Source organism: Fringilla coelebs, assembly GCF_963513975.1.
Source record: "Fringilla coelebs genome assembly, chromosome: 18".
In the NCBI taxonomy this organism is placed as follows: Eukaryota; Metazoa; Chordata; class Aves; order Passeriformes; family Fringillidae; genus Fringilla; species Fringilla coelebs.
Window position 1 is genome coordinate 3,274,206 of NC_140044.1, and position 15,829 is coordinate 3,290,034.

General features: G+C 45.8%; 1 protein-coding gene across 1 annotated transcript; it reads left to right on the plus strand.

Moving 5' to 3' along the window:
• Positions 1 to 307: 307 nt before the first annotated feature.
• NPEPL1 (aminopeptidase like 1) lies at positions 308 to 12,977 on the plus strand. The gene is made up of 12 exons (XM_084218007.1): positions 308 to 478; positions 1,337 to 1,522; positions 2,653 to 2,823; positions 5,393 to 5,482; positions 6,131 to 6,212; positions 6,389 to 6,531; positions 7,090 to 7,167; positions 9,631 to 9,731; positions 10,356 to 10,479; positions 10,767 to 10,943; positions 11,226 to 11,336; positions 12,084 to 12,977. Exons 1-12 carry the CDS (start codon positions 329 to 331, stop codon positions 12,240 to 12,242), a joined length of 1,572 nt encoding a protein of 523 aa, XP_084074133.1. The 5' UTR covers positions 308 to 328; the 3' UTR covers positions 12,243 to 12,977.
• Positions 12,978 to 15,829: the final 2,852 nt, after the last annotated feature.

Consider the following 15,829-nt stretch of genomic DNA (forward strand, 5'->3'; position numbering starts at 1 on the left):
GGGATTGTCGGGGTGTCTGTGCAGGGCAGGAGTTGGACTCAATGATCTCTGTCCTTCCAAATCAGCATATTCTGATAATTGTCCGCTGACCAAACATTAACAGGAGGCGCTTGGCAACTACCAAAAGATCAGAATAAACACCTTATTCTACTCGAACCCACCATGTAAGTGCACTACGAAAAGGCACTCGGAAAGCCCTGATCGCCCGGCGCCGTGCCCGGAGCCTGCCCGGGCCGTGCCCGGCGCTGCCGCGACACCGGCGCGTCCCCGCCCCGCGGAGCCGGGGCCGGGCCCGGGGCGGGGCGGCGCGGCCGGGCCCGGCAGGAAGATGGCGAACGTGCAGCTGGAGTTCCAGGCCAGCGCGGGCGAGGCGGACCCGCAGAGCCGCCCGCTGCTCGTGCTGGGGCAGCTGCACAACCTGCACCGCTTGCCCTGGGCGCAGCTGCGGGGGAAGCTGCAGCCGCGGGTCACCGAGGAGGTGAGGCCGCGCCGCGGGTCCGCGCCCCCTCAGAGCGCGGCAGCGCCCGCGGGGCTCCCGCGCCGCGTGTCCGCCCGGCCCAGCGGCCTCGCGGGGGCTGCGCGGGAGCCCCGGCCCTGGGCCCGGCCCTGAGCGCCGCTGTGCCCCGGGACCCCCCGGGCCGGGCCGGGCCGGGCCGAGCCTGTTGCTGCGGCGGGGCCGCCCGGGCAGCCGCTCCCGCAGCCCCTGTGCCCACCCCGGCGGGGGAAAGGCGCTTTGCCCTCTCTGAGGGATCGGGAGCGGCTGCAGTGAGCGCTGAGAGCCCCCTCCCCGCCCGCAGCCACTGCGGTGGGAGCTGCGGACCTGTTTGTTTAGTGGTGGTGATGGCTTGTGGTAGAATGATAAACGTTTTGCATTGCGGCTTTTAGGTCGCTAGATGTTTGGCAGGGGTTTTTATACAGGGCTCCCCAGTGTCTTAAGACAATATTTACCCTTCTTGGTTTTATTTGTTTTTAATTAAATTGCTATGTGAAATAATAATTCGGAGCTAGTAAATCATTCCTCGTATTTATCACTAGGAAAACTGTCTCAAGTTAAGAAAGCTCTGAACCAGCCTGTGCACTAAACAGTGTGGTTTTAGATTGTAATTCATATGGCTTAAAGCAGATGCTTGTAATGGAAAGTACGTTTATATTTTCTGGTTAATGAACAGGTTTGTCAAATTTCCTGTTTCTCTTCAGTCAGAGGTTGTTGTGCACAATTTCTTTGTTTCCAACACCTAAACCCCTGTCATTAAAAAGTGCCTAAATACAGCAGGAGTGAGGTGGGAAGGAAAGTCTGGCTTAGTTCTTTGTCTTTAAATCCTCCTTTTCTCCCCAGATCTGGCAGTCTGCTCTGAGCACGCTGAACCCCAACCCCACGGACAGCTGTCCCCTGTACCTGAACTATGCCACGGTGGCCGCGCTGCCGTCCAGGGTCAGCCGGCACAACAGCCCGTCCGCGGCGCAGTTCGTCACCCGCCTGGTCAGGAACTGCCTGCCCGGGGGGGTCCACAGATGCATTGTTGTAAGTGGCTCTTGAAATGCTGCTGGTGAAATGTCTGTCGACTTTTCCGGGTTGTAGCTGTCTCCAAGGAGACTGGAGGTGGACAAGTTTGACTGATATAATTACACTGACATGAGTGGTTTTGCACTGGCATGTAGGCAAGACCTGACTGTAAAGGCTTGTGCATGCTCAAGCACATTAGGAGGAGGAAATTAAGGCTGGATTTGTATGGAACATCTTCAGCCAGGAATGCCCATGCAAAATGAACTATTAGTGGCTTTTTCCAAACTAGGGTTTGGGATGTCAGCACATGCTTCAGGAGGTTGATGTAGCTTGAGTGAAGGGTGTTATGTCTGTATCACAGAACCCATGAGAGGTGCCTTGATTGTGTTGTTCAGTGAGTTTTAAAAGTCTTGATGCAAATAATGCTCTAGTGTGAGTCTTTTGCATCACTAACTCTTGGACTTCTTTGGTCATCTTCTATACAAGCCTGATGAATTTATTTTTTTCTGTGGATTCTCTAATTAATATCAGATTTGTGGGTTGTTGGAGAAGACTCATACAGTCAATGGCAGTGACAAAATTTAGTAGTACTCTTCGCTTGGAAAACTTCTTTTGCAAGAGTAATAACTTTTCTTAATTTTTACCCTTTGAAAATGTTTAACTGAAGCTCCTTTCCATTGGTAATTTCTATAATGAACTTCCAAAAAATAATCTACCTGTTAATGAGCTTTTGAGTTAATACGAGCCACATTCTCATACAATTTCTGCCTTCACATTCTCATATAATTTCAGTCTTTGTTACTTTTGGTTTGAGCACATTTTGGTGATTCCTGTGCCTTTTTTGTTCTTGATCTGTAGGCTAACCTGTGTTAATTGCACTGGTATAATTACAGCAGTCCAGCTCCCTTATAAGGATGAATTAATTGCAGCAGTGTAATTCATTTCCATACGGGAAATGAACTGGACCAGTTCACTGGGGCGCTTTCCCACTGCCTCTCTGTCCATGCAGAACACCACGAATGAGCTTGTCTTGGGCAGTGTTATTTCCCACCCAGCTCCTTGTTCCCCTCTTCCCCAGTCCCACCCCAGATCCTTTAAGTGCAGCCTGGCACACGGGTGCAGTGTGACGTGTTTGGGTGCTCTTGCAGATGGTGTGTGAGCGCTCCGAGGTCTTCGCCTCCGCCTGTGCCCTGGCCAGGGCCTTCCCCCTGTTCACACATCGCTCCAGCGCCTCCAGACGCACAGAGAAGAAAACTGTGACAGTGGAATTCTTCCTGGTTGGCCAAAACAACGGACCAATGGAAGTGGCAACACTTAAAGTAAGATTCTGGGGGTTTTCTGTCACCTTTTCCTTCAGTTTGTTGCATGTGCAAACACGTGTCTCGAGCTGCGTCTGGAATAGGTGTTGTAAAATTATCTTAGCTCAGGGTTCCTTGGAGCTGATCAGTTCACAGCATCTGTGAGTAGAAATACTGAACAGATTATTGCAGCAGATGCTGAGGATGTTACTCAGAATTTACATTTCAGGGGTGGAAAATACCAAACAAACAGCACAGAGAAAATGTCTCCTCTCTCACATGTATCACAGCTACAAACTCTGTTTTTAGCCTTTAATACAACACTGCTTTTGCTGTGTGGGCTCTCACTTTTTTCTACCCAGGCAAAAGCTGTGTGTGACTGTGCGGGTGAATATCACAGTGAAGTCACTAAAAGTCGCTTAGCAGGGATCACACATGGTCTCTGCTATTTCTGTCTGATGTACCTCTTTGGCTGAGTTTTTCTGGCAGAACTGTGGCCAGAAACAAGACCCTAAGAAACAAAACAACTTGGAGATGAGCTGTACATGACAGTGAAGTATGTCCAAGTCATCTTTCAGTGGCAAAAAATCAAAGACTGTTTCTGTTGTTTGACTGTTGCAGAGAGGAAATTCCACATCAGGTAACTGTTGGCATGCCAGGTCATTCCTCCTCAATATCCATAAACTTAAAAGCTATTCCAAGATTTGCAGTTAATCTGTTAGGGAACTCCCTGTTCAGTGCTCCAGGTTCTGTGCTTTAGTACAGATGGATACTTCCTTAGCTGATCAGTCAAGTCAGGTTACAGAAATCCCTTAAAAGTTTTGGCAATGGATTTGACAAAGGGTATGGTGTTGCTGCATTTGAAATTCACAGAATTACAGCTTTAGGATTTTGGGTTTTTTTCAGTATCTTTTCCTCTGTGCTTGGTCTTTACTCTGTGAACTGATTTGGCCCCAGAAAATGGTGCCAGCCCAGTTTTCAGCAAGGTGGCAAAGACAGGCGTGCTGAGAGTACAACTCTTGATCACTCCATTTTTCCATGCCCCAAATCAGAAAAAGCATAGCTGGTGTCAAAAATAGTTCCTTCAGATAGGTAGATTCCAAACCACTTGGGTTATTTTTAACTTAAAAACAAAGCTGCAATTATTTCTACCTCTGGTTTTTCCCCTTGATGTCAATGCCAAAAATATTACTGGCTTCCTCTTAGCTGAGTTTGCACCCCTTAAATTCAACCAGCACCAGACAGCTAATGCAGAGCTTGGAAGAAGCATGTGGTAAGACATTTTTATCTAAACCTCTCCCTTGGCATGTTGTATTTTACACCTAGTGCATTGTGCAGGGTATTTTATGGTGAGGACTAGCAGGGATTGTCAGAGCTTTGCAAGATTAAAGGCTGCCATTATCCAGGTTCTCTGGAGCACTCTGGAAACACAAACATAGGCACAGCTTATTTCTGGAAGTCGTGCTGCTCCCATGGGGCTTGGCCTTGGGGTTAGAGCACCTCCTTTTACCTGCATGGCCCTAACTGGAGGGAATCACTCCAGACAGAGCTTGGCTCCTGAGGAGGTGCTTACCCCTTTAGGGACAGTAAAGCAATCAGAAGTAATTGCAGGGAATTGGGCACCATTCCAAAGCAAGCCAAGGTTTAGGAGTGTGCTGGGATACAAACGTATGGAGTCCTTAGGCTGGTCTGGCCAAGCCAAACTTCAGATACCTCAGCATGAGTGAGTGAGTGTCCAACACCTCAGATTCCTGTGAAACCCATCTTGACTCACCCTTGTGCTGTGTGTGGTCCTCAGTGTAGTGTGGCTACTGCAAAGCTTGCACAAATTTTCCTTCCCCCAGGTCTTAGGGCTTCAAGTTGTTAGTTTATGGGAGTTAAAAGTTCGAAGCTTCGAAGCTTGGTGTCTGGTGTCTTCATGGTCCTTCTTTTGCCAGGAGGATCCTTCTGTAAGGAAACAGCCTTAGCTGCTTGACCATTTTGATTCTGTCCACTCTTGCTTAGATAAGTTTTTGCTCAGTCCAGGTGAGGGTCATTCCATTTTGCCACAGAAATCAGGGAACCGTGCATGTTTTACACAAACATGGAATGTTCCAGTTTCCCCATAGGGCTGCCATGTAGAATGTCTCCCAGCAGTAATCTTGATTTCCCTCAGCCACTCTGCCTGCCTTCTACAAACTCTGCAGTTTCCCATGTTGCAGATTACACAATTTCTGCAGGTTTCCAACCCCAGCAGCCCATAAGCTCATTGTGACTTCCTGAAATAGCTGCCTCTTATCTTTATTTCCTCCATTTCACATTGCCTTCTTGGTCTCCCTTTGGTAATGGAGACAGACACTCATTTTCAACACCAGTTTGCTCAGCAAAATAATACAGTTGCTTAGAAATTAAAGCACATAATAAAATAAGCTGGACACGTACAAAAAATAATGCTTAGCTTGGCTGACATTGTTTAACTGTGCCTGTGGTGGTGGCAGTTAAGCATTAACATGCTCCAGAGGAGCTACACATCTGGTGTTGGCTGCAGGGGGATGAATGCCAAGCTGTGCCAAAGCCCAGCCCCTCTCAGTGTCCTCCCTTGTGTTCGCAGTGCCTGGCCAGTGCCACCGAGGGGGTGCGGCTGGCCGCGCGCATCGTGGACACCCCGTGCAGCGAGATGAACACCGACAACTTCCTGGAGGTTGGTCGTGCCCCTGATGAGTGACAATTGCTAATTGGAGCTCTAGACTGCTGTAATCAAGCCCTGGTGTTGCTGTGTGTCAGCAGGGGGAAGGAAATCCAACCAGGGGTGCTCAGGCTCTTCCTTTGGCCTTTCATGTTTCATAGAACTGTACAGAGTAGGAAGGAGGCAGAGTTTACAGCTTGGAGTAAGGCACTGGGAAGCTGAAAAAAATGAGTTCCTCATTTGGTCATGGCACTGGATTCTTGTCTTAAACCTGATGGTGACCAGAGTTACTGAAATCATGGGACAGCTGACAGATTTCCAAATGAGTTGTATCATAAAGATCTGGAAAGCTGTTAAGAATGAAATTATTCCTGTCCTATTACATCATGATCCAATAGAGTGAACAGTTGTCCTTTACCTCAGAAGATTTCTTTTACTGGCAAAATCTAAAGGTCAAATTTATATTTTATGCCATAGTAAGTCAAGGATGTGTCAGTGGAATTGGGCCATCGGAAAAGGAGCACCCCTCATAAAATTGTGAATGTTTGTATGTGTATACATGCAAAATCACAAAAAACCCCTAACTGGGTACCCATTTGTGTGGAAAGGCAAAATTGTGTCCTGATGATTGACTGACAATGTCCTTTTTTCTGAATTACTAAGGAAATCAAAAAAGTTGGCAAAGATCTTGGGATTACTCCTACCATTATCCGAGATGAGGAGCTGAAAGAGAGAGGCTTTGGAGGTACATCATGTTGAGTATTACACTTTTTTCTTAGCAGATGACTGGAATGTTATGCCATTGTGATGTTTCATTTGCACATTCTTGAAACTGTTTTATTGCCCATAGTATTCCAAGAAAATACCCACAGGGGCTCCCTGCAGTCTTTCTTCCCCACAGGTTTAATTCTCTGTTTTCAGGTATCTATGGAGTTGGAAAGGCAGCTCTGCATCCTCCAGCCCTGGCAGTTCTCAGCCACACTCCAGATGGTGCCACACAGACCATTGCCTGGGTGGGCAAAGGCATTGTGTATGACACTGGAGGACTCAGCATCAAGGGAAAGGTACAGAAACCCTTGTTCTGCTGCTGCCTTTGCTTACACTGCTGTTTTCTGATGGAAGCAGTTCAGATAATGCCTGTAGGAAACAAAAGTACCTTTTTATTGAGTTAAATGCTTGCTCTGTTGTCATCCATATGGACATAGACTATCAGGGGAGAAGACCAAATGGGATTCAAGGACCACTGCAGAACAATTCAATAGCAACGTCATATTTTGCCCTTTAAATATTGCCTGCTGAAAGGCAGAAAGTAGGAACAAAGATGTTTCATTTCTGGTTTCAAAGATAGAAGCAAAACCCATTGGAGTTGGCCTCAGTGTGGAACTTGTAAACGATGTTTTCTTTTTATTTTCCTAACAGTTTAGCAGCCCAGGTTTAGTGTTTTTCAGTTCCAAGACCACCAATAAGCAGAGGCACATGTTCCTTGTTTGTGTTGATGACAGCTGAGCACTGTCAAAACCAGAGTCTCAGAATCATCAGAAACACTGGTTGTAGCAGGCATTGCTGTGAAATTCTCTTTCAAAGATAAAAAAAAATTAAATTCTGTGGTTCTGTTTAAACAGACTACTATGCCTGGAATGAAGCGAGACTGTGGTGGAGCAGCTGCTATTTTGGGTGCCTTCAAAGCCACTGTAAAGCAAGTAAGTAAAATGTGTTAATTGATATCATGTATCCCAGCACTGCCAAGGAGCTTGGATATATTCCCAGAGACAGAGGCCTGTCTAATCCTGAAGTTCTGACCTGCCACTGCTCTTAGTGAGCTTGAGCCACTCTGCTCTTTCTGCTATTCCAGGAAAATATTTCACATCTTTACTGGATATTGAGAATTGTGAGAAATTCCTTGAGTGCTGATTTTTTTTTAAGAGTCTTCCTTGCATTTCAGAGTTTGTTCTGTGGACTGAGTGGTTTCTGGTTCCTTGAATCAGGTCTATACTTGAGTTATCCAGTGCTGATTTTGTTTAAGCTGTGGGATTTGGGCAGCTGTTGTCACCTTAGCAAAGGGGATGAGTGACTCTGGGATATGAAGTCTTTCTACATTCCAAATCCTGTGCCAGGTCTAATATTAACCTAGTGGGTAAATAGCAGCTCTAGTGTCATCAGGAGCTGCTTGTTGGTTTGCTTCTGTGGTCAGAAAGTAGTGGGGGAGCTGAGAAGAAGCCAGGTATTGAAATATGAAGAAATTACAAATATTCCTATTGCACTTTAACAATGCAAGCTGGGGAAAAGTGGCTGCTGCCAATAAAACTCTGCCCTCACCACAAATCCAGTGACTGCATCTTGCTGACAGAGCAGCTATTGCCTCCAAGGAGTATCCAAAGTTCAAAAAATATTTACTGCTGCAGATTAATGCATAGATCTGATGGATGCTTTGTCCAGGGGCTGATCAGTGCCAGATTCCCATTTCTCAATAGTCCAGTTCTGTGCCTTGGCCCTAACAGCATGTTTGATGTGGAAAGATTGTAAACTTCGCAGTTATCTTCTGAGAATTAAAACTGAAAACAGATTTGTGAGCTGCATCTCAGGCAGAATAACTACCTTGCATAACTAAATCCTTCAGAAAGTTATGCCAGAGGTCTGCAAGGGATAAGAGCTGGAATGTAGAGCTTTGGGAGACTTTGGGATAGTCATGGACGGGACATTGTTTCAGTGGTTCAGTCCTTGTTTCCAGAGTAGTTTTGTGTGTGATTGCCTGCCCTGAGAGAAGTTCCATTCACAGGCACAGTAGATGTGAGCACCAGTGATCTGTCAGTTCATACACAATACTGCAGCAGGGAATAAACTGCCAGTGATGTGTTTGGACTAACTGAGCCTGGAGAAATCTTTATATGTAAAAACAAAAGAATGAACTCAGTGCCTCATTTTACAGTCTCGTGTGAGAAGACCTGTAAATGACATCCCTGCAGAAAATATGTTCAGAGAGGCAGGGGGAAGAATTTGTTGTTACTATTTCAAGTCTTTTTTTTTATTAAATGCTTTTAAGACTAAAAGAAAGGGGGAAGAGGTTTCACTGAGCTATGTTTTGTCACAGAGACTGAAGTGGGAAATGTGTGTTGGATAGAAAGCTCAGTGGGAAGAGGGGCAGAGGTTATTTTCCATCTTCATAAAATATCTGCCTGCATGCTGTTCAGCAGTTCTACAACATGATTTTAAAAGGCTTTGGATGTCAAAATTAAACAAGTGATTTTTCTTAGAAAGATGCATTTCCTCTATTGTGAGCTTTCCAACACAAAGGAGAAGAGAAAAAGATTGACTTAAATTTTTGATTTCTTTATTGTTAACATGATCCTGCACGTTAGCATAGTCAATCCTGCTTTTGAGGAGCTGCAGGCAGAATGAGCTTCAGCAAAAGGCAACTGATACTGCAAATAGATTTTCACTTTTTGACAGTAGATTAACAACATGTCTCTCTTGGAGTAGAAAAATGCAGTGCAGTGCAGTGAGGCTGTGACTAGTTGTGTCATGGAGGGAAGGTCCACCTCCAGCAATGCTGTTTGCCCACCAGCTGGGCTAGAAACTGGAATTACTTTCTGGCTTCTAAATGCTGCCCATTATTTTGAAAGGTTTTGATTGATGCCTTTGCCCTTTAGACTTCAGAACATGAGCTGATTCAGCAAGCCCAGATTTCTTTAGCCACAGACTTTTATCAAGAGATTAAGAACCAGGTTTTCCCCCAGAATTTGATGTTGTTAACTATCCCAGTTAAGGAGAAACAATGTTTTCATTTGTTAAATGCTGCTGACTCCCTGTCTGTTCCTAGAATCCCTCCACACAATACAACTGCTGTATAAATAACAGAATCATCATCCATTTTAAAATATCATCCATAACCACATAAGCACTTGACTTTAAACCAAAATTAAAACATTATGAGATAAACTAGAAGAGAGGAGGCTAAGGAAAAAAAAAACCCAGAACAAAACAGGTTAAAAATACCCTGTGCCTCCCATCAAGAATGACACGTTTTAAAAAACCCAACACTCACCCGCCTGTCCAAAAACCTCACCAGATTTCCTTTGAAAATTGTAGCATCCCTCACTGATTTCAGTCCCAATAGATCAGCTTGATGTGAATCAAAAGCCTTTTCTCCCCTCTGGTTGTTACAGGGGTTTAAGGACAATCTTCATGCTGTTTTTTGTCTGGCTGAGAACGCAGTGGGACCACGTGCAACGAGACCTGATGACATCCATGTTCTTTACTCTGGAAAGTAAGATTGTGTCTATCCCTTTCCCATAAACAGAACAAAAATCATTTTTCTGTTAAACTGAGAGCCATGCAGATTGTGAAGCTGTCTATAAATCAGCTTCCCTAAATATTGGTAATTGCATTACAGGCATCCATAGTAGTGAGTTTTAAGTGTGCTTAGATATTCCTGTGGGGTATGTAAATATACATCAAAATACATGGATATCATGAGCTGCACTTCCCTTAAAGCACACTCAGAATTTAGGTGGTTTTTGTAGAAGAACCAGTTTTCTGTGTCCATCTGCAGCTGCACTGTGTGGCAAAGCAGCAAAGACAGGCCACCATTGGATCAGAATCTGTTTTAAGAACAGATGTTACTTCTTTGGAAGGGATTTGTAGAATCCCAGCATCACACAGGCCCAGTAAGTTGAGCCTGCCATGAGGGCAGCACTGTCATTTCCCTTTTCCTTGTGTGCTCCGTCTGGATGCTTGGAGCTGGGGAACAGCAGCCCTACAGACTTGCAGAGTCAAATAAGAGAAGCACAGGAGGTCTGAGGCTGCTGTCTGAAGTATTCTAGTCCACACAGGTGAGTCCTGGCCTCCAGCCTGCAGCAGTGCAGTGTGACATGCCCTCTCTTCCTCCCAGAACTGTGGAAATCAATAACACTGATGCAGAAGGGCGCCTGATCCTGGCTGATGGAGTCGCTTACGCCTGCAAAGACCTTGGGGCTGATATCATTCTGGATATGGCCACCCTCACTGGAGCTCAGGTACAGCACTTCACATTCATAACTCAGCTTCTCTTCTGTTCTTATGCAACTTTTTTGCTTTTGCATACTTAAAAGTGGTGGTCTGATGACATCAGCAGCTGATGTAAGCACGCTGGTACTTTATGTTTGCAGTTCAATTTATAATTACCAGAACTGGTTTCTTAATAGTGATCAGGATTTTCTTGTCCATGAAATGGCTTCCATTTCAAGTCATACACAGGTGGTGTGATATTGATGAGCAGTGGTGGAAGGTGACTTCTTCCTGATTTTGTCCTTTACCTCACCAGGGAATTGCTACAGGAAAATACCATGCTGCTGTCCTTACCAATAACGAAGAGTGGGAAAAGGCTTGTGTTAAAGCTGGCAGGAACTGTGGAGACTTGGTCCATCCTCTGGTGTACTGCCCCGAGCTCCACTTCAGTGAATTTACCTCTGCTGTAGCTGATATGAAGAACTCTGTAGCAGTAAGATTTCTTTTTTTATTTTTTTTTAATTTCTCTATTACATAAAAATGTGTGTTTTGTAGACAGACAGTGCCCTGTGTGGGCAGGAGACAAATTGAGCAGGGCCACCCTCCTGCTAGGGACTAAGTCAAGGATTTACAGTAAAGTTGGTTTGTAAGACTGTTCTGGGGCCATTCGTTGAACTTTTAATGAAATTTGTGTAACTGTCTTTTCTCTAGGCAGAATGAACTACTTACATTTTCTCTGCTGTTGAGACCAGCTCTATTCTTATTGCTCCCACAGGACAGAGACAACACCCCCAGCTCCTGTGCTGGGCTCTTCATTGCCTCCCACATCGGCTTCGACTGGCCGGGGGTGTGGGTGCACATCGACATCGCTGCTCCCGTGCACGCCGTGAGTGTCCTGCCCCTCCTGGGACACAGCTGGGCAACACAGCTGGGCAACACAGCTGGGGAACACACCTGGGGAACATAGCTGCTGCCTGTGTTGGGTCCATCCAGTTCAGAGGGACAGAAATAGGTGGAGAAGGGTCCTTTAGAAAAGCACTGGCTCGTCTCTGTTGCGAGTTTCTTGGTTTGGTAGTTTCATCTGTTCGTATTTTTTGTTTTGGTTTTAAGATATTCTAACAGCCACTTTAATCAGTGACATCTTTATCATTGTGAGCATTGACAACTTGCCTGGTCTCTGTTCATGGCAATAATCCCAGCCTTCCATTTTCAACCATGTTGTTTTAAGATGATTGACCAGAATTGATCATCCTTCCAAAAATATGTTCCCTTTGGTGGAACTTGTGTGGATTCTTTTTTTTTCCTAAAAACCAAGCCAATTCACTCCACTTGCTTCTTTTTTTTTAAACCCAGTTTATTCAGCTCATATTCCAAATCCAGGCTCAGGCTGGGTGGGAGATCCCCTGCCCTGAACAATGCTGGCCTCTCTCCACCCACAAGTCAGTGGGAGTTCTGTTCCCATGTGTTAGTTTACTCCAGCTGGGACAGATTCCAGGGGTGGTGAGGATCCAGCAGCACAGAGCAGGGGCTGGCAGTGGCTGCTGACCACCACAGCTCTCGTTGGATCAGTAGCCAAATTAAAACTAATCCAACTCCTCCAAGTGTGAACTCTGTGGTTTTGGTTCTGTTCTAGGGTGAACGAGCTACTGGCTATGGCGTGGCTTTGTTGCTGTCCCTGTTTGGTGGGGCCTCTGAGGATCCTTTGCTGAACCTGGTGTCCCCCCTGGGCTGCAATGGGGACTCTCCCCCCGAGGAGATGGAGAGGGACTCCAAGAGACGGCGCCTGGTTTGACACAGCCCCAGCCCTGCCGGGCTCTGGGCTTACCTCACTTTGCACTGATCTGCTCTCAAGCAATGAAATGTCACATGTCAGAAATTTCCTTTTTTTTATTATTATCATGATAAGATTTATTACTTGTTTCTGATGAAAACAGCCTGATGTATTGTTTAGTTTGGTTTTTTTTTTAAATTATTGGTGCACACAGTTGCTGAACAATATCAGTGGTGCAGAGTCCAGGCTCAACTAACCATATCAGGAAGAGGCCATGTCCTCCTCTGAGCTCCTCACAAAACCTAACTAAGTGCATTAATGCATGAGAAGCTCTCTCTAGTCTGAAGAAGCAACTGCAGCTATTGCTTACAAAGCCTTCTGAATTAATTATTATATGTGAGGTTTTATCAAACATTTCTGCAGGCCCCACTACATCTCAGAACACAGGACAAGGAAAAAACCTCTGTAGACTTGGCTTATTCAGAGACAGTTTAGCTTAGCAGCAAAGGAGATGTAATGAGAAAAGGCCTATAGGTGCTGTTTCTGCATGTTTTAATGTTCTTCTGACCAGTAAAATCAGCAAAAAGGGTTCAGAACATATGCCTATGTAATTGTTTCACATACAAATTACAGAATGTATTCATATTAAATGAGGAAAACAATAGAGGGACTGTGATTGAGTAAAATCAGTTTACAAAGCAGAGTGGCTTCTTGCCACTTAATAAATTTATTATTATTAAAGAAGCTTACATATCCCATGTGGTGTTTTGTGGTGTTATTTACATTTCTGAGAACATTGAGTGCTCCAAAACTTTGTGTACAACATCATCACCCTGCTCACATTCCTTTTCCCAGCACTCAGACAGAGCTGAGAGAGGTTCAGCTTGCAGCAAGTGCTTTGGGGCAGTCCTGCAGAACTTTCTGATTCACTTCATTTTATTCAGCAGCAGTCAGGGTGCTCAGTGTGAGTTTCTGTCCAGCCACAGGGAGCTTCCAGGCCCTGGTTAGGCTGGGACACCCACAGGAAGTGACTGGTCCCAGTTGATGTCATGGCAGTGACAGGGCTGGGAACAGAGAGACCAAGTCCCTGTCCTGGGGCTCCACATCAGCCTCTGGAAGCATTTCCTGGCTCCAGCAGCGTCAGTGGTGAGAAATCCCCCCCAGCACCCCTTGGCTGCCCTGCAGATCAAGCCAAGCTGAGCTGTGAGGGATTGTCCCTTTCCCTGTTGAGGGGATCTCTGCAGAACTGGTGTTGGCTTTAGCTGGGGATCCAACACTGGGGGACACCAAGAGCCTTTCTGATTAAAGACTTCTTGGAAAGCTTAATGCAGAAGCAAGAAGGACGTGTTTATTCTGATTGTGTGGCCCTATTTGATTGACAAAATGTAACTTAAAAAAAAAAACCTGCTACCCCAGAACTCCCTTACTTCCTGTATTTGTTTTTCCCTTGCTGTTCTGGCTCCCTGGTCCACCTGGGTTTTAAGAAAGCTGTATCAGAATGAGTTCTGCCTTGGTAATTCTTAACACTTGGTGTAGAGCACTACCTGGTGCCAGAAACTGCTGTGGGAAATGCCTTGATGAAGTTTGTTTTATTGCAGCCTCAGCATTGAAGCAAATAGCAACATGTTCTAATTTCGGTGCTCAGATCATCTTCAATCTCCATCTTATAGAAGCATTCTTCAAATTAATCAGTTGTCATTTTGAAATTAAATGTTTTGCCAGGTTTTTACATAAAAATGGCCTGTGGTTTTGTGGCACAAGGCTCAATTCTGATGTTATTCACTGAATGATAAGAGAAGTTTGATTTTCATGGCTGATTATCATATTCTTCAATTTTGCTGTGTCTCAAGGCACATAATTCTGCTGGATTTAATTTGGAAGGCACTTAATAGAAGCCGTTTTTAAAACTAAGTACCTCATATTAAAGAAATCTATTAAGAAAAACCTGAAAAGCAAATTAAATGTTTGGGAAATCAAACCCTGAAAACCAGCTGAAGTTTGCCAAAGGACAGTAAAATAAATGAATCCAACACCTAATAATAAAAAAGTCTGATGCTTCCTCTGTATCAGAGATACAAAATAAAAATCAAGGCTCTTTCAAATCTGTAATAAAATCCCTTGCTGTTCCTCATGTACATTTTTATTGCCTTCTGTTTTGATAAAAGGTCTATTCTCCAGAGTGCAAGCTTTGGGCTTACACAAGACAGTGATTTGTGAGCTGTATTTGCCAAATAAATTATTCTCTTTCCTCTGTGTTTGACAGAGCTTGCCCTGGGATCATTCCCATTAAGCTCACAATGTTTCTTGACCCCTAATGAGTGGAATTTCAGTTCCTTTATTTTACTCACCTGTTTCTGGGTGCTGGGCAGTTTTAACTCCTGGAGATATCCTGGTGTTAGACCTGGAAGCAGTCTTCAACAGGGGAGATCCCAAAACTGCCTTACAAGTAACAAATACATAGAAACTGACGTGTGGGGTCATTACCAAAACAAGAACGAGCCCATGCTGAGCAGCAGAGCTGGAATTTGTCCCTGCAGCTGCCACCACTGCCAGCCCTGGTTCCAGCAGCCCCCCCGACCGTGTGTCAGCATCTCTGACACAGAACATTCCCCAGCTCTTCCATGGGGCAGAGCAGCAATTACTGACAGGAAACACTTCCAGGCACCAGGGCTTTGACCTCTGGGTTTAGGTCTGCACTTGAAGTGTGTTCTGGCACCACTTAAGGCAACTTTAAACAGCAACCCTCCCACGCTGGGCAGGGAGCACCTGTGGAGCTTTGCAAACCCTGGGCCCTCCTCGCTGTGGGGAGCCCTGGGCAGCTCAGGTCACCTCAGTGCCACCCTGGGGACCCCCAAACCCTCCACAGGTCACCTCAGTGCCACCCTGGGGACCCCCAAACCCTCCACAGGTCACCTCAGTGCCACCCTGGGCACCCCCAAACTCCAGGTTCCCAGATGTCCTCCCCCTCCTCTGCCTCCTGAGCAAGCACAGACTCACAAAGCCTGGAAGATGTCTCCTGGTGTTATCTTGTGGGTCTTAGAGCTTAAATCTCCGCAGCTGGGAGCCCAGCACTTGTAAAAGGAGGTTGGCAGCCATGAGCTCGTGCAGCCCTCCAGGAGCTCCCCTTCCCATTTCCTCCTTGGGGCTGTGCTGCTGTTCCCAGGATGGCCCAGTGGGAGCTGCCACAGGCAGCAGGGGAGTTGAGAATTGTCTCTGCCTTGGTGCAGACCATCCCTGTGGGCAGCAGTTTGCTGTGAAATGCGTGGCAGACTTGGGAGGACAAGGCTGATCTGCTGGTTTGCTTGTTAAAGTGAAGTCGGTGCTCAGGCAGGGAAAAACCTGTCTGTGGTGTGCTCAGCTTGTAAACCTCACTGCAGGAAGGGCCTTTTCTGCCCTGTTGAGTTGTGCCTGGAGGAAATGCAGCCAGCAGTGTGTTTTATCCCATTCTGGCACTGTGCTCTCTGAGCTGGGAACTGGCAACAGACACGTCCCAGAGTTTTACCTGCTGCTCCAGAAAGATGGGTTTGGGCATAAAAATATTTAGGAATTAACTTCTGCTGGGCACTTGTGACCCTGGGAAGGTGCAGTAGGGATTTGGGTTCCCTTTG